We start from the raw sequence: 24,293 nt of genomic DNA on the forward strand, positions 1-24,293 counted from the left end.
ATCAGTAAACCAGGTAAAGAAGCTGTCTGGTGCCTCATGCTGTCTCTTCCTGCAGCTGGCTTTTTTTTTTTCTTTCTTTCTTTTTTCCTTTCTTTTTCTTTTTTAGGTCCGCACCTGCAGCATATGGAGGTTCCCAGGCTAGGGGTTGAATCCGAGCTGTAGCCACTGGCCTACACCACAGCCGCAGCAAGATTCGATCTATGTCTCCAACCTACACCACAGCTCAACGCCTGGATCCCTAGCCCACTGAGTGAGGCCAGGGATCGAACCTGCGGCCTCATGGATCCTAGTCAGATTCATTTCCACTGAGCCATGACGTGAACTCTTTCCTGCTGCTGGCTTTAGTCTGCATTTGATTTGAACGTTTTGTCAAATCCTTTCCAGATTGGGTTTCAGTGGACTTTGAAGATGGCTCACCACTCTCATTCAGATGAAATTCTTTGGCAAGATCTTTATTTTTGAAGTAAGGGTTTTCATCAAAATAAAAATCTATTCTGTAGCCTGACTTAATATCTTCAAATTCTGTCACTTAAATTCTTGTCAGATAATGTAGCACCTCTTCATCCTCCTCCCCAAGCAGTGCAGACACTTGTGGGTGGTTGACAAATATTGTTACCCCAAAATCTGGGGGTTTAGCGATCAATTTTGACCTCTTCTGAAAAAATGATCAGTGCAGTTTGTTGTATTTATGTTCTGCTTTCAAAATCTCTTTGGCTTATTCATTAAATGTCTATTTCATTTTGTAATCCATCAATATGTTCAATTGTTTCTTGCTGTTCTTTTTCTTCCTTTGGCAAGTAGGAAGTTTCCTCTGGCCTGGGTACAGGAATCAGTTTCTTTCTTTTTTCTTTTCTCTCTCTCTTTTTTTTAGGTTTTTAGGGCCACACCCATGGCATATGGAAGTTCTCAGGCTAGGGGTCTAATCAGAGCTACAGCTGCCAGGCTACACCACAGCCACAGCAACATCAGATCCAAGCAGCATCTGTGACCTACACCACAGCTCATGGCAATGCCACAGCCAGATCCTTAACCTGCTGAGCGAGGCCAGGGATCAAACTCAGAACTTCATGGTTCCTAGTCAGATTCGTTTCCACTGCTCCACGATGGAAACTCCTCTTTGGTTTCTTTGTTTGAGGCAGAAGTGCACATCGTGTTTGGGGGCCTTGCTATGAGAAGAAGCGAGAACCCGCTAAGGGGAAGAAGCCCATTGAAGTAGCTCTGAGAACTCTGAAATGGGCTTTTTCAAACATGCAATTTATTTTTTTTTATTGTTTATTAGAGAAAAATTTTTTAATTACTCTAATGCATTTATCACATCTGTAGTTGTATAATGATCATAACAATCTAATTTCACAGGATTTCCATCTCACAGCCCAAGCACATTCCCCCCACCCCCCAAACTGTCTCCTCCGGAGACCATAAGTTTTTCAATCTCTGTGAGTCAGCATCTATTCTGCAAAGAGTTCCGTCTGTCCTTTTTTCAGATTCCACATGTCAGTGAAAGCATTTGATGTTGGTGTCTCACTGTATGGCTGACTTCACTTAGCATGATAGTTTCTAGGTCCATCCATGTTGCTAAAAATGCTGGTATTTCGTTCTTTTTAATGGCTGAGTAATATTCCATCATGTATATGTGCCACATCTTCTTGATCCAATCCTCTGTCGATGGACATTTAGTTTGTTTCCATGTTTTGGCTATTGTAAATAGTGCTGCAATGAATATCGGAGTACATGAGTCTTTGTGAGTCGTGGTTTTCTCTGGATAGATGCCCAGGAGTGGGATTGCTAGATCAAATGGTAGTTCTATTTTTAGTTTTCTGAGGAATCTCCATACTGCTTTCCACAGTGGTTTCACCAGTTCACATTCCCACCAACAGTGTACTAGGGTTCCTTTTTCTCCACACCCTCTCCAGCACTTATTGTTTGTAGACTTTTGGATGATGGCCACTCTGGCTGGTGCAAGGTGGTACCTCAGAGTGGTTTTGATTTGCATTTCTGTAATGATGAGTGATGTTGAACATCTTTTCATGTGTTTCTCAGCCATCTGCATGTCTTCTTTGGAGAACTGTCTGTTTAGATCTTCTGCCCATTTTTTGATAGGCTTGTTTGTTTTTTGGTATGGAGCTGCGGAAGGTGTTTATAAATTTTGGAGATTAATCCCTTATCCATCGATTCACTTGCAAAGATTTTCTTCCATTCTGTGGGTTGTCTTTTTGTGTTGTTTAGGGTTTCCTTTGCTGTGCATAAACTTTGAAGTTTGATTAGGTCCCATTTGTTTATTTTTGTTTTTACTGTCATTATTCTAAGAGGTGGATCTGAGAAGATGTTGCTGTCATTTATGTTGGAGAGTGTTTGGCCTATATTTTCCTCTAGGGGTTTTATAGTGTCTGGTCTTATATCTAGGTCTTTAATCCATTTGGAGTTTATTTTTGTGTATGGTGTTAGGGAGTGTTCTAATTTCATTCTTTTCCATGTGGCTGTCCAGTTTTCCCAGCACCACTTATTGAACAAGCTGTCCTTTCTCCATTGTATAGTCTTGCCTCCTTTGTCATAGATTAGTTGGCTGTAGGTGGGTGGGTTTAATTCTGGGCTTTCTATCCTGTTCCACTGTCTTTGTGCCAGTACCATGCAGTTTTGATGATTGTTGCTTTGTAGTATAGTCTGAAGTCGAAGCCTGATTCCTCCAGCTCTGTTTTTCTCTTTCAGGATGTCTTTGGCTATTCTGGGTCACATGCAATTTATTATTATTACTGTCTTTTTACAGCTGCACTTGGGGCATATGGAAGTTCCCGGGCTAGGGGTTGAACCATAGCCACAGCAATGCTGGATCTGAGCCACATCTATGACCTATACCACAGCTTTGAAGCCAGGCCATATCCTTAACCCACTGAGCAAGGCCAGGGATCAAACCCACAACCTCATGGATACTAGTCATGTTCTTAGCCCCCTGAGCCACAATGGAAACTCCAGTGTATGATCCTTTTAGTGTGCTATTGAATTTGTTTGGCTAGCATTTCGTTGAGAATTTTTGCATCTATATTCACAGGGATATTGGCCTATAGTTTTCTTTGCTTGTGATGTCCTCATCTGGCCTTGATATCAGGGTAATGCTGACCTCATCAAATGAGTTTGGGAGTGTCCCCTCCTCAGTTTTTTTAAGTTTGAGAAGGATTGGCATTATTTATTAATTATTTTTTTGCTTTTTAGGGCCATACGTGCAGCATATCGAAGTTTCCCTAGCCTGGCTAGGGGTCAGACCAGAACTGCAGCTGCAGCTGCCAGCCTATGTCACAGAACCGCGGGATCTGAACCATCTGTGACCTACACCACAGCTCAAAGCAATGCCGGATCCTTAACCCACCAAGTAAAGCCAGGGATTGAACCTGCATTCTCATGGGTACTAGTCAGGTGCATTACTGTGTTACTGCTAAGCCATGGAAATTCCCTGGCATGACATCTTTAAATGTTTGGTAAATGACTCTCAGGTGCAGCCCTAAAAAAAAAGACAAAAGACCAAAAAAAAAAAGGTTTGGTAGAATTCATCAGATAAACCATCTGGGCTTTTCTTGCTGGGAAGTTTTTGATTACTGATTCAATCTTCTTATTTGTGATTAAACCTTTTAGATTTTCTATTTCTTCATGATTCAGGCTTAATAGCTTATATATTTCTATGAATTTATCCATTGCTTCTAGGTTGTCCAATTTGTTGGTGTATATTTGTTCTAGCAGTCTTTTCTGATCCTCTATAGTGCTGTGGTATCAGTTATAACTGCCTCTTCTTTTTTTCTTTCTTCTTTTTTCCTTTTTCAGTCATGCCCTTAGCATAGGGAAGTTCTCAGGCCAGGGATCGAATCCAAGCTGGAGCTGTGACCCATGTCACAATTGGCAACAATACCAGATCCTTAACCCACTGCACCAGGCCAGAGATCAAACCAGCACCTCCAAAGAGAAAGGCCGGATCATTAACCCACTGCGCCACATCAGGAACTTCTGTTTTCTTTTCTTTTTTCTTTCTTCCTTTTTTTTTTTCGTCTTTTTTTTTCTTTTTGTCTTTTCCAGGCCATACCTGCAGCATATGGAAGTTCCCAGGCTAGAGGTCGAATCAGAGCTGTAGCTGCTGGCCTACGACAGAGCTACAGCCACAGCAACGCCAGATCCGAGCTGTGTCTGCGACCTACACCACAGCTCATGGCAACACTGGATCCTTAACCCACTGAGCGAGGCCAGGGATTGAACCCACAACCTCATGGTTCCTAGTCGGATTCATTAACCACTGAGCCATGATGGGAACTCCCCATTTTCTTTCATTTATAATTTTATTTCAGTCCTATCTCTCTCTCACTTTCTTTTTTTATATACTAACCTGACATCAGTTTGAATTCTTTATTTATCTTGTAATCTTGCAAACAGCCATTCATTTAATTCGTAGCTAAGCATTTCCCCCCTCAATTTTACCTTCACCTAATGTCTAAAATTTTCTTAAAAAGAAACACATTTAAAGTATAATTTATTTCTTCTCTAGGAAATCTTGAGCTCCATTATTTTTAGATTTATAGAAGTACTTACTAGTTTCTATAAGGTAGTCAAAATAGAAGCTTCTTTAAATTTGAGAAACTTCTACTTTCTTCAGGTACCAAAACTCCAGGAGTGGCTCTTTGCTCCAAAGGAAAATAACACTTGTGTCTGCAGAACCATCTCCATTCCCTTTCTTCCCAGTAGGCACACCTATCAGTGAAGAATTTTTTTTTTTTAGGGCTGCACCTGAGGCATATGAAAGTTCCCAGGCTAGCTGTCAAATCCGAGCTGAATCTGCCAGCCTATACCACAGCCACAGCAATGCAGGATCAAAGCTGTGTTTGTGACCTACGCTGCAGCTCACGGCAATGCCAGATCCTTAATCCACTGAGTGAGGCCAGGAATCAAACCTGCATCCTGATGGATACTAGTCAGGTTCTTAACCTGCTGAGCCACAATGGGAACTCCTCAATGAAGAATCTTCATCTGCCCAGGATGAGGGTATTTTTATCTCTTTCATTCTGTGATGCATGCAACAGCTCCTCTCCCTCCCTCCATGGCCCAGTTGGTGACAAGGCAGACTCTGTGGGCAAGGGCCAAGCTGCAGCTGCAGGAACCCTCTTTTCAGCATTCCCCTTACTGCCTCTGGAAGCCCTGCAGAGCCTAAGTCATTGCTCTGGCCCATCAATGGGAAAGTTCCAGTCATTCATGATGGTGGCCATTCTACCTCACATCTCAGCCTACCAGCCTTTGCTGCCTTCCCTTCTTTCTTCTGGCTTTTCCATAAGTCACTGTGCTATGATTTCAGTAGATTAAGTAAAAAAATTTATTACAGAAGATAGCAATGCTGGAGTCCTCTGGTGGCTCAGCAGGTTAAGGATCTGGCATTGTCACTGCTATGGCTTGGGTCGCTGCTACAGCATGGATTCTATCCCTGGCCCAGGAATTTCCACCTGCCATAGGCACAGCCAAAAACCAAAACAGAACAACAACAAAAAAAGACAGTAAGTAATGCTAGAAGGAAAGAATGAAGAAAACCAGCATGTGGTGATTAGAGCCCATATTGGCATAACCAGAGTCAAGCAATGACACAGAATGAGCAATCAGCTGTGACTGGCAGCTGACACCATAGCAACTCCAGCCAGGACAGGGCAAAAACAAAACAAACAAACAAAAAACAGTCAGCAACCCCATTATGGTACCTGAATATTTTACATTCTAGAGTTTCTAGAGAGCTCAAATTTTATTATGTTGATTGCTGTTTACCAGTAAAGCTTTTCTGTTATAGAACAGATTTTCTTATTCACGCATATGTCATCTGTCTTTGATTCTCTTGTCTATCCTTGGCCACTGGCCCAGTAGAAGACTTGTACCATGATGTAGGATATACCACTCTTCGACTCAGGCAAGAAAGGCAACTGTCCTGAGCAGATCTAAAGTACCCCTCCTCACCTTCCCACCCTAGGGACTTGCTTATCTGGAGCCCACATTGACTCCTAGACCAGGGCTACTAAAGTGGTTTTCTAATCATTGCCAACCAGAAAACTATGTGTTACTGGTTCACAACATGCTAAATATAGAAACTGAAGAAAGCATTTAGAAACTTTTATCATAATTTGACCTTGCAGCAACTTCCAAGCTCCCGATCATCTTCCACTTTCCAGTAATGGTAGCATAATACATTGTATTGTTGGTTTTTTGTTTTTTGTTTTTCTGATTTTTAGGGCCGCACCCACAGCACATGGAGGTTCCCAGGCTAGGGGTCGAATCAGAGCTACAGCCACCGGCCTACACCACAGCCACAGCAACGCAGGATCCGAGCCTCATCTGTGACCTACACCACAGCTCACGGCAACGCCGGATCCTTAACCCACTGAGCAAGGCCAGGGATGGAACCTACAACCTCATGGTTCCTAGTCAGATTTGTTTCTGCTGCGCCATGACGGGAACTCCAGTATAATACATTGTATTGTTAGTTCCAATGCTTGTAAAATACATTGTGTTTTGCGAAAGCTGGCCATTCACCAGAAGCACTGTTTTAGACACTGGTGTTTTCTGCCCAAATAGCCCTAAACCCACATCAGGGTCTCTGCAGGCCTCTGCCTGGGGTGTCCTCCGGTGGATAGACCCCTCTACAGGTTTGCACACCTGGCCCCAATAGATGGCCAGGAACCACTGTTCATAGGGATGCAGATGGAGCTTGAACTTGTGAGCGTGAAGCACCTCACAGTGCAGAATGGAGGGTGGGGAGGGGAATGCAAAGGAAAAGGGGGCAGACTGAGGCTTGGGGAGCCCTGAGTTCTAAATCCAAACCTGCCCTTCCAAGTTGTTACAAAGATGTATCTGTCAAGATGGAAGGAGAGAACATACTTGAAGAGACTGTCAGCCTGCTTTCTTAAGGCCTCAGGACTCCGATAAGTGGTACGTGGGCTTCCATCTGTTACTTGTACTGGGGCGCATAAATGTACCAGGAGGCCTGCCTTGGGCATCCCTGGATAGACAGCTGAGAAGCCCGTTAAACTGCATGTCCTCTGTAAGGACACATGAATAGTTTCTTGCATAGCTTTCAAAGGGATCCTGAGACAATATGATTAAGAACCACTGGCTGAGATATTGCAGGAAACTTGCTGGACAAATTGGCCTGTTCTACTATGCTAATTCCAAAGACAGAGTCAAGGGCTGTTTCTCCCTCTTCTTGCCGTGGGGCAGACCTAGAGAACAGCCTTCATCAGTAGCCAAGAAGGTCTCCAGCATTCTTCCCAGATCCTTTGTATTTCCACCTCCCAATGACAAATTGAAATTACAAAGGAGTGTCGACTGAAAAAAAAAAAAAAATCCCCCCAAATGCACAGCTTAGAAGTGTCAAGGTGTGTTTTATTCACAGCCCTCACTGAGGACAATAGATCAGGAGACAGCCTCTCATATAGCTCGGAGGTAAGGGAGGAGCCAGGACATATAGTTTTTGCTGAAAAAAAAAAAAAAACAAACAAAAACAGTAGTCAAACATCCAAAGATTACTGCTAATTACAAAAACACAAACATCTCAAGTTAATGGCTTTAGTGCTTTTGTGTGTATGGGAAGATGCAAGCATTTGGGCACACTGAAATTATTCCTTTGATATGCATCTTAACTACCTACGGCGTGTTTTTCTCCATCCCGAATCCCATGAGGGTGCAACACTGCACAGGCTGCAGTGGCTGATGACTTGATGGTGGCAATATTCATTGTTTACTGAAATGGCAGTCAACATTTTTTTATCAACAAGAATAATCACAGTTCAGGCATTCAAAAATGGAGTCTTGGAATTCCCTGGTGGCCTAGTGGTTAGGACTCAGCACATTCACTGCTGCAGTCCAGGTTCAATCCCTGGTCTAGGAACTGAGATCCCAAATTAAGCTGCTGCATGCTGCAGACCAAAAACAAACAAAGAAACACCCAAAAATGGTGTCAGGAGGCCATTGAGGATCTAGCTATTGAGACAGATCTTTGCTTGACTGAGAACTTCAACTTTTCTTTGAACTTTTCTAAACCCAAGGACCATTGCCAGGGTATTCAAAACAACACCTGCTAGCTGCAATCTTATGGTCTCAAGGTCTTCTCCTATAATTATGCAGCCTTTCAGACTCCATTCAATCCTTACGTAACCAGTTTCCTTACTTCTTGACAGCTCCAACTATAATTCTTTTTTTTTTTTTTTTAACAGCCATATCTGCAGCATATGGACGTTCCTGGGCCAGGGGTCGAATCAGAGCTGCAGCTGCAGCTGAGTTGTGGCAGTGTTGGATCCTTAACTCACTGAGCCACAATGGGAATTCCCTCCAACTATAATTCTTGATTAATTCAGGTAACTAACTGCAGTCTTGCAGTTTTTGCCCTTTAGAAGCTTCCACATTTTTCAGTCCCAGGGAACATAATTCAAATGCTTCTTGAATCTCTGTCTCCTGGGCTGCAGTTCTAACAAGCCCCAAATAAATACTTTTAAATTTCAACCAGGTTTCTGTTTCTAAAATTTGGGTTAACACTCCCACAGATCAGACCTGCTGCATTTCTAGGAGTCATCTTTCCCCTCCAGCAAAAAGACTTAACCCTCAGGTCCAAGCTCCACAGCAGCTGCTGGTCTTCTGCCATGCAGGTGGGTGAGCCCGGGCAATGTGAGAAACAGAGGCATACATGGTTTCTAGCATCTCTTCCTGAGCCGGGAGCAGGTGTTTAGACCTGCAGCCCTGGCACAGCAGCTCTGTACTGAGGCATTTCCTGCTGCACACAAGGCGGAGGGTGACTGCGAAGAGAGGCACAGGGCTCGCACAAGGAAGCTGAGCAGAGATAAGATGGTTGCACGCAGAAGGAGCGAGACGGTCTTTTCCTTCCACCTGCACCCCCTCCTCACATCCATCAGGCCCTGCGTAAACCTGGGCCTCTTTTCCATCTCTTCCCAGTACTTTTCCCATACAAGTCCCTGCTGGGTCCTAGGAGACGGAAAGCCAATCTTTCCCAGGATGGCTGGGGCCTCTGGTTCCTGCAGTTGTGGCGGAATAGATTTCTGCAGTCTCCAGCCCAGGCAGAGTGCAAGCTGACTTAGCTAAGGGGGAATCTCATTCTCCATCCAGAAACACTTACTTTTTTAGCTTCCCCCACCCCCACCCCCACACCTGTAGCATGCATAAGTTCCCAGGCCAGGGATCTATCTGGTCACAACAACAAGCCAAGCCACAGCAGTGACACCACCAGATCCTTAGTCTACTGCACCACGAGGGAACTCCAGAAACACTCATTTCTTTGTGTATGTGTGTCTTTTTACGGCAGCACCTGTGGCATATAGAAGCTCCCAGGCTAGGGGTTGAATTGGAGCTGTAGCCGCCCGCCTACGTACACCACAGCCACAGCAACATGGGATCTGAGCCACAGCTGCGACCTACACCACCGCTGGCAGCAACGCCAGATCCTTAACCCGCTGAGGGAGGCCAGGAATCGAACCTGTGTCTTCAAGGATACTAGTCAGATTTGTTTCTGCTGAGCCACAACGGGAACTCGGGAAACATTCATTTCTTAAGGGGAAACACTCCATAAAGTTTTTGTGGGGAGACAGATTCCAGGCCCCAGGAAATGTTTAGGGAAGACTTCCCTGCCTCAACCCAGCAAGATGAAGGCTACACCTTCCCCAGCTGGCCCAGCAGCTGCCTCTGCGAGGCATCTCCCAGGAAACTGGAAAGCTTCCAGGAGGTGTTGGGAGAGTCAGACAGGACTCTCACTGGGGTTGGGACATAGTCCTTCAAGATAAGATGAAGCTCCAGAGGAGAGTCTGTCCTGAAGCCTGGAACAAGCCACCTTTTCTTTCACTGGACACGGTCAGAGCCACCCCCACCACCCTCATCGCTGACCTTAGGATGTAACTCCCCAAACCCAAACTCCCCTACACGATGTAAAAGCTTGGGTGCAGCCTTCCTGAGTTCCAAGAAATGAGATAAGAGGGAGGAATCAGCTCCTCCCTTTAGCTCCAGAGCTCGGGCTGCAAGTGCAGGGAATCTCCTAATAACTGATCCCTCCTGAGTGGCGATCACAGTCCAGAGTCCTGGGGCTTTATAGTGACTCCCTCCCCTGTGCTTGAGGGGGTGGTGCCAGGGGGATGCTGCAGCCACCGGGCTGTCTGACCTGAGCACCCCGGTCTCTCCCCATCGCCTCCTGCAGCACCGAGGAATGTGCTATCACCCAGGCTTTCTGGCCAAAAAATGTCTTTGTGTTTTGAATCCCAACCTAAATGGCCCCTCCTTGGGAGCAGAAATTTGTTCACAATCACTTGGGAAATACTGGCTCAGGACATTGCAGTTTAATTCATTTCGTGCTAAACATCAAGACGAAATAGACAACATGGAACGTGGCGGTGCCAGAGCAGATGTGTGGTGTCTTCTCCAGGACTTGTGTGTCTGGCTTTGGTGACTGGGGAGGTAGAGTATCACTCACTGAGATAGAGGATGTCGGAGGAGGAGCAGGTGGGTGCTGGGGGAAGTCATGTTCACTGGGGGGTGTGTTGAATGTGAGGGGCTGCTGGGTCATCCAAGTGGAAAAGTCCAATGGCTGGTTGAACACAGGGGCTAGAGCACGAGGGGGAGCAGGGAGAAGTCCAATCTGGAGGTGAATGATGGTGACTCTCCCTTTTTTTTTTGTCTTTTTGTCTTTTTCTAGGGCCGCACCCGCGGTATATGGAGGTTCCCAGGCTACAGTCTAATCGGAGCTGTAGCTGCTGGCCTATGCCACAGCCACAGCAACGCCAGATCCGAACCACGTCTGCGACCTACACCACAGCTCACAGCAACGCTGGATCCTTAACTCACTGAGTGAGGCCAGGGATCAAACCTACAACCTCATGGTTCCTAGTCGGATTCGTTAACCACTGAGCCATGATGGGAACTCCTCCCAAATCTCATTTAACCAAAGGGTTTAGATGGGGCCCTTTGAGGACCCTGCACAGAGCAGAAGGGCTCAGAGCCAGGAATGGCGCCCTGAGGGAAAAGAGCAGAGGAAGGGGCTCCAGGAAAGGAGACTGAAAGGGAGCAGCCAGAGAAACAGAAGTGAAACCCAGAGAAGGTTTTTGTTTTTTGTTTTTAAACCCCACAGAGGGCAGAGTTTCAAGGAAAAAAGTCAACCAAATCAAATGACTAAGAGATTGCAAATTAGATCAGACTTGGAAATGTCGACTGGACTTGGCCACAGGAAGGTCAAAGGCAGTTTTGGTGAGAGCATTTCAGGGGTGGGTCAAGGAGGAGCCAGACCGCAGGGAGTGCAGGAAGGGGTCAAGGACACAGACACAGATCCCTAAGTGGTTTGGGGGGGTGGGGGCAGGTGGAGAAGAAAGCTGAGCATTATTTGGTAAAGGTTGGAACCGTGGGGGAGGGGACAGGGAAGGTAAAGAGGACAATCTGGGAAGGTGAGAGGAGCCAGGAGTCAGAGCACAGGTTGCGGTGCATTCAACCCCGCCTCTGAGGAGCGGAAGGAGTTCTTTTCCTCTGTGAAGTAGGAGGTAGAGCCATCTGCTGAGGGGAGGGTGGGAGGTGGGGGAAGGAGGCGAGCAGAGAGGTGGAAGGCCTCGTTAGCGAGGCAGAGAAGGAAAGTGAGCAGAGAAGCACAGCCTCGCCTTGCTCGGATGGGCCTGCCGAGGGGCAGATGTGAACACCCAGCTCCTCTTCGCAACTCGGCCACGCGGCTTCTTCCTTCCACGTGGACGCTCAGCACAGTGATGGCAGAGGATCCAGCCTCATAGTGTTGCTGGGCCAAGTGGTTACTATCAGACTCTGAGCTGGGATGGGAAGCAAGTGAGAGCCCACCCAGAGTTGCGTGACCAGGAGAAAGGGAAGAGTTTGTAATGCGTGTTGGGAGGTGAGGTGAAGGGCCGGGGAGCTTTTGGAGGTGACACCCATGACAGTGGGTGCCCAAGGGAGCATGCTCTTTCGTGGAGAAGAGGCGAATGCCCTCAGAAACAAGGAGGCCACAGAGTTCCCGTCGTGGCGCAGCGGAAACGAATCCGAGTAGGAACCATGAGGTTGCGGTTTTGATCTCTGGCCTCAGTCATGGGGTTAAGGATCCGGAGGTGCCGTGAGCTGTGGTGTAGGTCGCAGATACAGCTCCGGTTAGACCTCTAGCCTGGGAACGTCCATACGTCACAAGCGCAGCCCTTAAAAAAAGCAAAAAAGAAAAAAGAAAAAAGAAAAAGAAAAAGAAATAAGGAGGCCAAGGAAGAACAAAGCCAGAACATCAGACAGCTCTTTCACCCACACAGTCTTGACAAGCAACCAGAAGACAGTCAGCCAGGAGCCCAAGTCCTCATGAGCACAGGGAAGGAAGAAGGAAATCAAGGAGAACAAGAAGGTTATCTGAGCGGCAGGAAACTCAGACTCAGGCTTACAGAGAGATGGAAGAAAACACGTCTGGAAGCGGCAGGAGAGGAAAGGTCATGCGGTCCTTGGAGTTCCCATCACGGCTCAGTGGTTAAAGTATCCGACTGGGAACCATGAGGTTGCGGGTTCGATCCCTGGCCTTGCTCAGTGGGTTAAGGATCTGGCATTGCCGTGAGCTGTGGTGTAGGCCGCAGACGCGGCTCGGATCCTGCATTGCTGTGGCTGTGGCGTAGGCCGGCAGCTACAGCTCCGAATATTTAGACCCTAGCCTGGGAACCTCCATATGCTGTGGGATCGGCCCTAGAAAAGGCAAAAAGACAAAGAAGAAAAAAAGGAAAAAAAAAAATCACGTGGGCCTTGCCCCTCAGATGCATAAAGTGGGATCCTGGGAGAGGGGAGACCTCACCCGATCATTTGAGGAGGAGTAGGGAGAACATGCTCTCCCTAGTTAAAGGGCATTGCCTCCACCCCCTGAAACCTCTCCTGCAGTCAGCAATGGGGGTGAGGAGCAGGGCTGAGGATGCAAAATAGCTGTCACAGGATCAGGGGGCATCAGCCCTTGGTTGGGTAAAGGAGACAAGAACAAGAAAGCTGGGAGCCTAACCAGCCTCAAGGGACTAAAGCCTGTTTCTATGCTCTAGACGTGGGGGGATTGAGACCACTTGCTGCCTGAGACTTAGGGGTCCAGAAAGACCCTGGAGAAATGCTGATTTGCACCTGGACAGGCTCCTCCTGTATGGAGGTAGGTACTAGGTGGTGTCCTGGGGTCTGTGTGCTTTCCTTGCCTAGGACTATTCCTCATTAAGAGGAAGAGTGACCTGATGTCTACATCTTTGCTCCAAGCTTAAGCATCTACCTGGAAGTCTATTTTTGAGAAGGAAGAAGGGGAGGAAGAGGAAGGATTGTGATGGTGACAGAAAGGACTGGTGAGGTCAGAAGAGGACAGGTGGGGGTGGGGGGGTTAGATGGACATCAGAGTCCTGTGCTAGCCCTGGGCTCTCCTGGCTTCCCCGACCCCGGGAGCAAAGCTCACCTTAGCTGCTAAACTTCAATTCCTGCAGTCTTGCTCTCTAACACTTAAGCTCCTTAATGTTTAGTTCTGTGAAAAGCCAGGAAGATGGGAGGCTGAGACCTGTGCCAAGGGAAAAGGCAAGGGGTGGGGGTAAAAGGAAAAATCAAATATTTACCTGGTGCTTCTTCCCTACACATACCCAACTGTCTAGTGCGTATTAGGAACGAGAGTTTGGCTTGTGCCTGGAAAAGCAAACGGTCAAGGTCCTAAGCACCCAGCTGAACACAGAGTCCCGTGACCTGCTGCAGTCCCACCCCCTGCCCCATCTCCCAGCTGAAGCTCAGATCGAGGGAGGTGTGCTGACAGAGGGGCGGCCCTACCCACCAGTCAGACCCCGTTGTCTCCACTTCTGCCCATATCTACCCACTCACCTTCATTTAAGAAAGTTTCTGTCTTTACTTTTACCACCAGTCTTGGTTAAACCTCAGAAAAGAGACAAACTGCACACTTCTCAGAAATCGGAATTTTATAAAAAGGCATTTTTCTCTTATATCCATAAAATGATATAATTTTTGCAAGTATAGAAATGTGTCATAAATTATACAGAATGTTCCTTAATTACAGTTCAATGCAACTTGGTACTTTCCTCCCTCCCTAAAAAATGAGAGAGAACCAAAAAAATAATATATATATAACTGTATATATATATATATATTTATATTTATATAATATAGACAAACCAAATATGAAAAAAAATCTTTTCCTCTTTGGTATAAAAATCAGACTCTCACCTTGAGAGACACACAAACAGACATGATGTTGGGTTTGTAAACCGTGTGGCCTAAAGGAATTTCCCTGTCACGCTTTCCCCGCCCCCACTCCCTGCCCACCCACCCGCCTCACCACGACCCACCTCCAATTCCCTTGGGACCCCCATGTCGACCGTTTGAGATCTCCATACCCCACACTCCCAGCTCCACACCATTCCTGAGTAACTCCCTCCACTACCAAAGACAAGGAAGCAGTTCTTCCCAAGACAGATTTGGCAGCCAACTTGGGAGACACCTAACTTGGGGAAGAGCTTCCTAGGTGCAGATGGAGACGAAGGACAGGCAAGCCCAGGCTCTGCTGTGCAGACTAAGCCGGGCACGGAGCGGAGCGGCCGTCTCCCCTGCTCTGCCCCCACCCACCCCACATAGACCCCCCAGCTCCTGCCCAATGACAGGCCTGGAGCGGGTGGGACCCCTTGTTTACCAGAAGGGAGAAGCAGAGGTCGGCTTCCCTTCAGCCTCACCTCACAGTGCTCAGCTTCCCCTTTCGGGCCGCTTCAGGTCCTGGGGGGCAGGTGCAGGAAAACACCAATGAGGAGGGAGAAGGGAAGTCGGGATGGACTCTGCTAATGAACCTGGGTCTAAATTTAAAATTAAAGAACATGTTTTTCGGCCTACATTTCATACCCAGCTTTAGGTCACTGAGACGGATGGGGCCACTTTCCCAGGCTCCAGCCCAATACCAGCAGGACTTACGGAATCCAGGAGTTGAGATACACGTGTTGGGGAGGGGGTGGCACTTCACTCTCAGGGTGAGGAAGGACAGGACCAGACCCTCCTGTAGACTCTGGCTGACAGGCACCTCCCTCCTTGGTCGGCCTCTTTGTCCCCCACGGGCATCAGCCGCTGGAGGGCTCCTCCCCACATCCAGCCAGGCTGGGGCACCCGTGTGTGCCAGCCTCCTCTCCCCCAGGAGAGTTAAGACACCAACCACGACACAAAAGTCACACAAAGGCCTCCTCCACTTGCCAAATAAAAAAGACAAAACCAAACTGGACACAAACACAAATCAAGGAGAGACACACACACACACACACTGTGAGGGGCCCAGGGCCCCAGCAGGTCTCTGGCTTCCCGGCATGATACATTCTTGTGTAATTCAGGAACGGGGGCTCTGGGGCCCCTCTGGGGAGCGGGAGTAAAAAAATACAGAGATTATCGTCTCCCTGTGGACTCCCAGGCAGGGCAGAGGCAGACAAAATCTCTCACAGTTTTTTCTTCTGTTTTTGGTTCCACATCTGATCCCCCACTGGGGCTGATTCCCAATGCCCAGCCCCGACTCTGCCTTTGGGGCCTGCCCCCTCCACCCTCCCAGCTGCTGGGAGGACCCTCAGCTGGGGACGCCCCCGTGGCTCCTAGAGGGACCAGCAGGACAGAGTCTACAGGGGAGACAGGATGAGGACCTAGGCAAGGAAAGAGGACCCGCAGTTCCGAGACGCTGTCCCCTTGGTGGCCGGCCAGCCCCACGTGCGCTGATCACCAGCACGGGGCGTCCCTGTCCCAGCCTTTACCCCTTGAGGGGCTTGTCAGCCCCTGCACTGGGGCTGCTGGCGCTGTCACTCTTCTTCCTGCGCAGGCTCTCAATCCAGCTGGAGCTGGAGCGGGTGGTGAAGCTGGAGAGCGCCAGGGAGCTAAGCCGCATGTTTTTGCCAGACATAATGAGCTCCCCGAAGCCCTCCTGGTGGGAGAAGGCATAGCCAGAACGCCGGGAACCCGTGCGGCCCACCCGCCGCATGCAGCGGTGCTGGGCCTTCTGCTTCTTCCTCACCAGCTGGGTATAGCGGACCTGGCGGGGCAGCGGGAAGGAAGCAGCCTGTTAGTGGGGCAGTATCCCCACGGAGAAGGGATCCAGAGCCCCTGCCCAAGGGGAGGGCTGAGGACCACACCCACACACTTAGCAGAAACTGCAGCCTTGGAGTTCCCAGCATAGCTCAGTGGTTAACAAACCCAACTAGCATCCAGGAGGACGTGGGTTTGATTCCTGACCTCACTCAGTGGGTGAAGGATCTGGTGTTGCTGTGAGCTGTGGTGTAGGTCACAGACACGGCTCAGATCCCAAGTTGCTGTGGCTCTGGCGCAGGCTGGCGGCTGCAGCTCCGATTCAACCCCTAGCCTGGGAACCTCCACATGCATCCAGTGCGGCCCTAAAAAGACCAAAAAAAAAAGACACTGCAGCCTCAGGCATGTTTAAGCCCAGATGCTTTCAGACACCCCGTCCGTCTCCAGACGGCCCAGCTTCTCACCGTGTCCGAGAGATCGGGCTTCAGGTTCAGCCTGAGGAATCGAAAGGCGACCACAGGCATGATGCAGACGACTGTGGTGAGCACGATGGTCAGCCACACAGTGGGCTGGGCCAGGGTGTTCTGGGCATTACCTGTGAACAGAGGAGTCAGTGGTCTCACGAGTCACAAAGCAGGCGGAGGGCAGCCCCCTGGGTTTCCCATTTCTTTTTCTGGCAGCCCCACTTCCTCAGTCTCAAAATCTATGTCATCCCTGGATGATTAACATGCTGAGCCACCAGGGAATACCCCTGCCTGATGTTCCCTATAGGACTTATAAGTTTCAGGCATTCATATCTGTTAACTTGCAAATAGTTTGTCTCTCTCTCTTTTTTTGGCCACCCTGCAGCACGTGGAGTCCCGGGCCAGGGACGCCGTTGATCCTGTTGCGTCACAGTGGGAACTCCTATTTGTCTCTCTTACTGAAATATACGATCCAAGAGGGCAAGGATTTTGCCTGTTTTGTTAACTGCTGCAGCCCCAGCATCCAGGAAGGTGGTGACTGAATGCTCCCTGGATGAGTGAATGAAGAGATCTAGTACAGATGCCAAGATTGAAAAATCAGCCTTTCACCTCATACCTCCCAACCAGCCCCTCTTGGCCCCCACGCAGCCCCTGCACCAGTTCTGAAGAGTCTTGCACTCGATCGCTACAGTAGCTTCCTCACTGGCGGTCACTGAAACATTCATCTTTCTAAAGTAATCCTTTGATGCCATTCTCCACTCTGTCTTTTAAAAAAGAGCGAGAGAGACACTCCTGGACGTCAAATACAAACCTGACAGCCTGGCATTCTGGCACCTCAAGCGGCCTGCCTTCCTGGCCTCTCTTCCACTGCTCCTCAGTGGGTATTCCTGCCTCACCCTAGCTGGAGCACTCTCTATTCCCTAGAAACCATCGGCCTTCTTACACTTTCAGCTCTCTGACATGGGATCTGGCTCCCCAGTTCTGGCTGCACTCTCAGCAGCCCCCTCTGTGGGACCATCCCATAGTCATTTCGGGGACCGTGAAGCCTGCTGCCTATTGGCCTCCCATGCCTGGCAGGGCTATTCTTCCTTTTCATGAATATGGAGGTCTCCAGGGGGCAGCGTCTGGGTTAGATACACCTGATTCCCACAGCACCTTGCGCAATACCTGGCACATAAGTGTTGAATAAACACCTATTTACCCTGTTAGTTCCAGAACAGTTGGGATTCCTCACTAATTCAAGAGGAAGCCATGGGGACTCACCCACAAACCGGAACTGGTTCGGAAACATGTCAAAGAGCCCATTGCTGTGCATGGCAAAGAGGATGGCAAAGTAAACGGCCAGGCTGCCCCAGATGAAGAAGTGGTTGATGGCTGTCCAGTAGCCAGTATCCAGCCCAATCTGCAAAAAAAACAGTTGTCACAGGCAGAAGGAGCATCTCCCCAAAACTCTGTCCCCCCCTCCCAGACACAGAACTGTAGTGCTCAGGGCAGTCCCAGGGACAGGAGGCTCACTCCTTCCAGAGGTGCGGGCTCTTCCCGGATCACCTCATACCTGCACGCTGACCACGATGACCAGGGACGTGGCCACCGTGACTGCAAAGGACTGGTAGTCAGCCAGCTGGGTACCATCATCCCGAGTGGCCTCAGCAAACACCCCATAGGGGATGAAGAACATGAGCACGGATGTATAGATGCCCTGGGCGATGCAGATGAAGAATTCCCGCTTGTTGAAGAGGAGGTTCAGCTGGCCTGGCTCATACAGCTTGGGGTACTCCATGCTCCGCTGCTCTGGGACATCCTGTGGGCAGAGGGCCGGGTGGCACGGGACGCCTCAGACGCTGTCGTCTTAATTCAGGATGGCCAAGGGCAGACTCCATCCCTGCCTCCTTTTCTCTAAATTCTTCAACAGCTAAGCCCAATCTCAAGCCAGCTACCCCTCATCAATCTTTGCTCGGCGGCCCAGGGGAGTTACAGGGCAGGTGCGGCTGAGAGGGAGAACCAGCCACACCCTGCCCAGCCCAAAGAACTGCCTTCTCAGGGACCACAGGCTTGGGCACAAGTGCCACACACCCACCACTACCAGGTGACTCTCAAAGCAATGTCCTTCTCCCCAACCCGTACGCTCATCCAGCTCCCCTGTACCTGATCGAAGACCCCCATAGCCAGGACTGGGAGGGAGGTGTACACGATGTTATAAAGGGTGATGAAATACTGGTCATAGACAGTCTAGAAAGAGAACAGGGAGCAAGAGAGGAGTGAACTCACAGCCTTTCTACAGGGCACCTCAGGCGGAGGCAGACAGTCAATTTGGCATATGTGGAGGCTTAAGGAATTTTCTGGGACTCCCTCTCAATCCTTCAATAAGCACTTTTTAAAATGCACGCATCAGACAACAGCTAGGCCCTAAGGGAACCAAGTGATGAATAGGACAGACACAATCTCTGTCCTCAGGGAGCTTACGGACAGGCAAGCCAGGGAACCGGGGAGCTCACTACCTGGGCCGAGAAGCCGCAGAAGAAGCCAAACCAGAAGTGGACCATGGTGAAAGCAAAGTTCTTGTAGAAGAAATAGCAGAGGAACTTGCACATGCGCAAGTAGGACCAGCGCCCATGCACCAGCAGGAGGCGCTGCAGGAACTTGAACTGGGAGAAGGAGTAATCGGAGGCCAGGACTGCCTGGATCCCTTCCTGCCCACTGATGCCCACACCAATGTGAGCCGCTGCAGAGACAAGAGATGACAAGAGGAAGGAGATGGCCACACACTTCCGAACCTCACCACATTATGGTTCCATCCCCATCATTCCTCCCCGGGCCCCTCTCCCTGCCCCAGTGCCCAGGCAACACACCTACGTGTCCACACTTACTTTTGATCATGCTGACATCGTTGGCTCCATCCCCGATGGCAAGGGTCACAGCCTTCTTGTACTTCTTAACCAGTTCCACCACTTGTGCCTTCTGCAAGGGGGTCACCCGGCAGCAGATGACAGCTTTGCAGGCACAGGCCGTCTCCAGAAACTCCAGCTCCATGTCTGCCTCTAATGCATGGGCCTGGAACACAGAGAGCACTGAGAGCCCCAGGTTTCTTCAGGAGGGACTCTTTAAGACCACAGCTTCTCTGAAGTCCAGGCAAATGGACACAAGGTAAGATCTAAGAGCTGCTCTCTGAAAAGATACTGCCACGCATAGGATGGTGACACTTACCAGGCTGTGCCCATTGATGACCAGGGCATACTCCCCAGCCACAGCTTCTAGGACAGAGCTGAGCTTGGAAGAAGAAAGTTTCTCCTGGTAGGTGAAGCCATTGCCTACGCTGCGGGACGAGTCCATCATCTTCTCCCGGGCTTTCCTGTGAGGGGGAAATGAAACCTCTGTCTGCCAGGGTAGGAGCGGGGATTCAAGCCCAGTGGTGGAGCCTCTGCCCAACCCCTGCGTGCAGTGCAGGCATCCACCTGCCTCAGGCCTGTTTACCTGAGCTCCTCTCGCACCTCCAGGACTGTGTGGCCAGTGACGATGAACACCTCTGTCATGTCGTCCGTCAGCATCTTGCAGGAATAGCCAATGTTCACGGCCGTCTCTACCAAGAGAGATCGCAGGAGCTATGGACGGGCCTCTGACAAGGTCAGCGCACTCTCTGGCCCGACGTCCGAGGCTCACGTGAGGAGCCAAAGAGGGGGTGTCCAGATGCCATCTCCTCTGCCCTCCTGCAATCTCCTCCCTCTCACCTTGCTTGTCTCCTGTCAGCACCCAGATCTTGATGTTGGCCAGCGTCAGGAGGGCAATGGTCTCCGGAACCCCTTGCTGAAGCTTGTCCTCAATGGCCGTGGCTCCCAGCAGCTGAAAATACCACAGGGTCCCTGGCATGAGAGTCCCAGGCACGAGCCCTCGTGCCCCGCCTCGGCCCGTCCGGCAGCCCATACCATCATGTCACTCTCAACCTCCTCATAGACGCTGGCCAGCCGGTCCTCCCGGCTGTCCTGGGCCAGGCTGGCTTGGAGTCGTCTCTCAGCCCACTCCTCGTAGTACTCTTCATCCAGATCCTTGTAGGCCAGGACCAGGGTCCTCAGCCCTTCGCCCGCATACTCCTAGGGAAGGAGTCCAGAAGGTCAGCGCCCCCTGCCCTCCCACCGCACGGAGAGCAGAACCACAGCGCCCCCGACTCCTCACACCTACATTCAGGTGGTCAGTGGTGGTGTTGAGCAGCTCTTGGGTAGAGTGGTGGAGTCTGTCCAGCAAGATGGTGTCAGCCCCTTTGCAGTACAGTCGAATCTTCCCCTCTGGATTCCGCACTGTGAGCGGGGCGGGGGAGAGAGTCCCAGAAAAACTCAGGCAGCTGGAGCCCCTTGACCTCAGCACACCAAGGGTCACCCAGCACATTGCACCCATCCTGGGCCTGCACACTGCTCCCGAATCCCCGGGACCCTGGTCCCAGCCTCACCTATGACCGACATCCGTTTTCGGATGTTGTTGAAGTCCAGGATGGCCAGCAGCTGATAGGTGATGGCCTCGCCCATCTCGTGGACAGTGATGGTTTTGGGGGTACGAGAGCGGAACACGAAACCAAAGTTCCTGGCTGCAGTGACCAAGGCCCCCTCGTCCGGAGACTGGGCTTTATAGTACAGCTCCCCTAGTGGGGAGGAACACATGGTGTCAGTGGCCACGCCCTTGGCGGCAGGTCCTGCCCAGGAAGCCCCAGCAGCCGCACTGCAGAGCGTGGCCCAAGCACAAAGGCGCAGGCTGGGTGGGGAGAGCGCACGCCAGCCACTTGGCTCACCTTCGTTCTTTTCCTCCGACATGACGGTGTGACACAGGGAAAGGAGGCGGAAGAACTCGTGCGTGTGGGGATCCCCCATCTTGACAGCCTCCAAGAGGGTGGGGTCCCAAAATAAAAACTTTTTGTCGGCCAACGGATTGAAGGAGAAGTCCACAGGTTCAGGCCTCTGGAGCAGGTAACAGGGCGATCAGAAAGGGGAGGGGGTCACCAGACTGCCTCCCAGGGAGGGGCTGTCCCCAGGATCCTGTCCACTATGGACCTCAAGATTCCCACTTCTGCTACCAAGTGTTCCTTAAAACACCCATCTCCTCCAAGCAGCTTCCATTTTTTGACCAGACGACACACAATGGCTAGGGGCCCTGGGTTTATTGTCATATAGAGTCACTATGGAGGCTGGACCTTACCTCTCCTAATTCAGCTTTGTGTCCTGGGACATCGAACACGTCACCTACACGCAGCCAGGACAGAAGGAGAAGCAACGTCAGAGCTGGAGCTCTCAGAGCAGGGGGAGAAGCCTCCAGTACAGAACCCCTGCAGGCACCTGGAACCCACAATCTTAACCGCTGCGTCATTGTCACACGATTCACACAGCTGACTTGAGGGACAGGAGGCACAGGCACCCTGGATCCTCAGAACCCCTGGACTGAAGGGCCCAACACCCACTGCCCCCGATACCATCCCCACTCCAGCTCTCCCCCCCTCTGGGGTAGCTCCAAATCCACAGCCATGCCCCCAGGAGTCCTAGGAGTCCTAGGCCCCCTTGGGTGCCTTTCCCTCTTCAGACCCACAACAAACAAAGCCTTACACACTAGCCATGAGGCCTGAGTTAGTACAGAAAGCAGTTAGGAGAGGGGCTCACTGCATAAAAGTCGACCCCACACACCCTGCCCCAAGCCATCCCAGCAGCTCAGCCACAAGGTCACTGCAGCGGGGCCACACCAGAAAGCCCACGGTCACATTCCAGAGACTCACAAGGACCCTGGACAGCAACATGGGGAGAGTCTAGCCCTCTGCCAGGGCTGACAAGGTCCAACCTGGCTGGGGTGCCCAGGGGCCAGTGTCTTGGGCTTCACTTCAAACAGCCAAGGAGCTCCCCTACCACCTGGAGCTGAGATGGGGGATCGGGGTGGGGGCACCGGCAGAGGAGACGAGAGGCACCGTCAGCGTCTGCTTCCTGACCCGGGGCACCCCGCAGACCCTTTCAAGGCCCACAGACCCAAGGAGGGAAGGGGTAAAACCCAAACGGCGAGACAACTGTGGGTGTGGCAGCAGCATGATCCTTCCGGGTGAGACGCAAGCCCTCGGCCCCCGTAGGGCAGCCGTACCGTAGCTGCGGCCGTTGATGGAGCACTTGTTGAAGACCATGATGTTCTGGGTGAGGGTGCCCGTCTTGTCGGAGAAGATGTACTCCACCTGACCCAGCTCCTCATTGAGGGTGGTGGTGCGGGCCTCCGCCGGCGTCCGCTTCTTCGTGCAGAACATCTTCTTGTCCCAGTTGATGAAGTAGCTGTGGCCCAGGCGGATGACCTCCACACTGCACAGGGGACAGGAGATGAGGCTTGGGGTGGGCAGGGGAGGAGGTGCCCCCCACCCCTCGGGCCTTGGCTGCAGGCCCTCCGCCTGGGGAGAAACGAGAACGGAGCGGACACCTGGGCACGGACACCTGGGCAGGGGAGGGCAAGGAGAGCCTGAAGGTGGAGGTGGCCGCGCACAGCCGGCGCAGGGGCTCCCCGACCCCGACCCTCCGATGCTCTCTGGACAAAAAAGGTGCAAAGGGCCTAGGCAGGCGGGACAGATGGCACAGGCAGAGGAGAAGGGACTGCAGACAAGGCGCTCAACCAGTTCTTACCTCAGGACTAATAATACAGAAACCATGCAGAGAAAACAAGAGAAAGTGCAAGAGGGAAGGAAGAGAAAAAAAAAAGAGAAAGAGAAATGAGGGTGTTGCACGTGCCACAGCAACACAGATGCCCCTGCAGGGAGAGGAGCCCAGGGAGGCCCTGAAGCCCACCCCTCGCTGCCCGCACACAGGCTGAGCACGCTCCTTCCACCCGGCTCAGGGCTCCACGCCCCGACCCAGGGTGTCCAGAAGGAAGACGGGGCAGACTGAGATGCTGACTCCAGAAGAGAGCAGGGCCTCGATGCCAATTTACAATGGCACACGTTCTCGACATCCCAAGGGCTGTTCACATCGTCTTCTGTACTAGGCATTACCTTTGGGATATGGGTGTCAGCATCTCAGAAAGGGCCTCGTGTTTAGGTCCAGCACAGCCAAGCAAAGGGGCCACATCTGGAATCCTGCTTCCAACCTGACTGAGGCTGCCGTCAGGATCCAGTTACCACGCAAAAATGAGCTGGCTGGAAAAGCCCTCCTGGCCTTTTCCCCTCTCAGCTGGTCAAGCTTCCCCTCCACCCTCCTCCCAAACAGACACACTGTAACCTGATGAGATTTTAGAAACTTTCTTAGGCAGCTACCATGGGCTTCCAGTGAACTTGGATACAAAACTTGGACAACACACTCCAAAGATGGGAAAAAAAAAACAGATTGCAAACAAGAAAACATTTCAATAGTAATGAAGAACCAGAGTTGTGCTGATATGGATGAACACGCTACCACCTGAAATTTGTAAATTAATTTTTAAAATGTTATTTCCCAAGCTAGTACCTTATATCAAGATGTCCTTAGGAAGAGGATGGGGGGTGTGTTATTATTCCTATTTTACATGAGAAAACTAAGGCCCCAAGTGACTGTCTGCCCAGGGTCTCGTGGCTACTGAGTAGGCAGGACTAAATCCCGAGTCTTCTGAGTCTCCTCCCAATGCTCAATAAAAGCCCCACTGTCCACCCACAGCACAGAAACTCCTACTCACTGTCACTAGGACTCAAGGGCTTAATGGGGAGATCTGAGGACTACTCGGGGAATCTGGGTGAACAAAAATCAACACATGGGAAGAGTTCTGAGCATCTCTGTAAAGTATTTCCTTAACAACGTCACAGTTTCCCTTGTCTCAAATGCAAGGCACTAAGTA

The 24,293-nt window shown here is 50.6% G+C and overlaps 1 protein-coding gene and 1 pseudogene across 2 annotated transcripts in view; both read right to left on the reverse strand.

Annotated features, from left to right (window-relative positions):
- LOC125128719 (protein SET-like) lies at positions 1 to 14,354 on the reverse strand (annotated as a pseudogene).
- Positions 13,926 to 24,293, reverse strand: part of ATP8B2 (ATPase phospholipid transporting 8B2) — a 22,654-nt gene continuing 12,286 nt past the window's right edge. For both annotated transcript variants that reach the window (XM_047784468.1, XM_047784467.1), the window contains 16 exons: positions 22,590 to 22,798; positions 21,669 to 21,712; positions 21,265 to 21,430; positions 20,929 to 21,117; positions 20,664 to 20,779; positions 20,411 to 20,575; positions 20,216 to 20,327; positions 19,962 to 20,067; positions 19,695 to 19,839; positions 19,358 to 19,541; positions 18,989 to 19,212; positions 18,636 to 18,719; positions 18,046 to 18,291; positions 17,754 to 17,892; positions 16,491 to 16,621; positions 13,926 to 16,033 (listed from right to left, as the gene is read on the reverse strand). In XM_047784468.1, coding sequence (XP_047640424.1) covers positions 15,755 to 16,033; positions 16,491 to 16,621; positions 17,754 to 17,892; positions 18,046 to 18,291; positions 18,636 to 18,719; positions 18,989 to 19,212; positions 19,358 to 19,541; positions 19,695 to 19,839; positions 19,962 to 20,067; positions 20,216 to 20,327; positions 20,411 to 20,575; positions 20,664 to 20,779; positions 20,929 to 21,117; positions 21,265 to 21,430; positions 21,669 to 21,712; positions 22,590 to 22,798 — 2,539 coding nt within the window. In that variant the 3' untranslated portion in view covers positions 13,926 to 15,754. The remainder of the gene's footprint in view (positions 16,034 to 16,490; positions 16,622 to 17,753; positions 17,893 to 18,045; positions 18,292 to 18,635; positions 18,720 to 18,988; positions 19,213 to 19,357; positions 19,542 to 19,694; positions 19,840 to 19,961; positions 20,068 to 20,215; positions 20,328 to 20,410; positions 20,576 to 20,663; positions 20,780 to 20,928; positions 21,118 to 21,264; positions 21,431 to 21,668; positions 21,713 to 22,589; positions 22,799 to 24,293) is intronic.

Source organism: Phacochoerus africanus, chromosome 6 (assembly GCF_016906955.1).
Source record: "Phacochoerus africanus isolate WHEZ1 chromosome 6, ROS_Pafr_v1, whole genome shotgun sequence".
Lineage (NCBI taxonomy): Eukaryota > Metazoa > Chordata > Mammalia > Artiodactyla > Suidae > Phacochoerus > Phacochoerus africanus.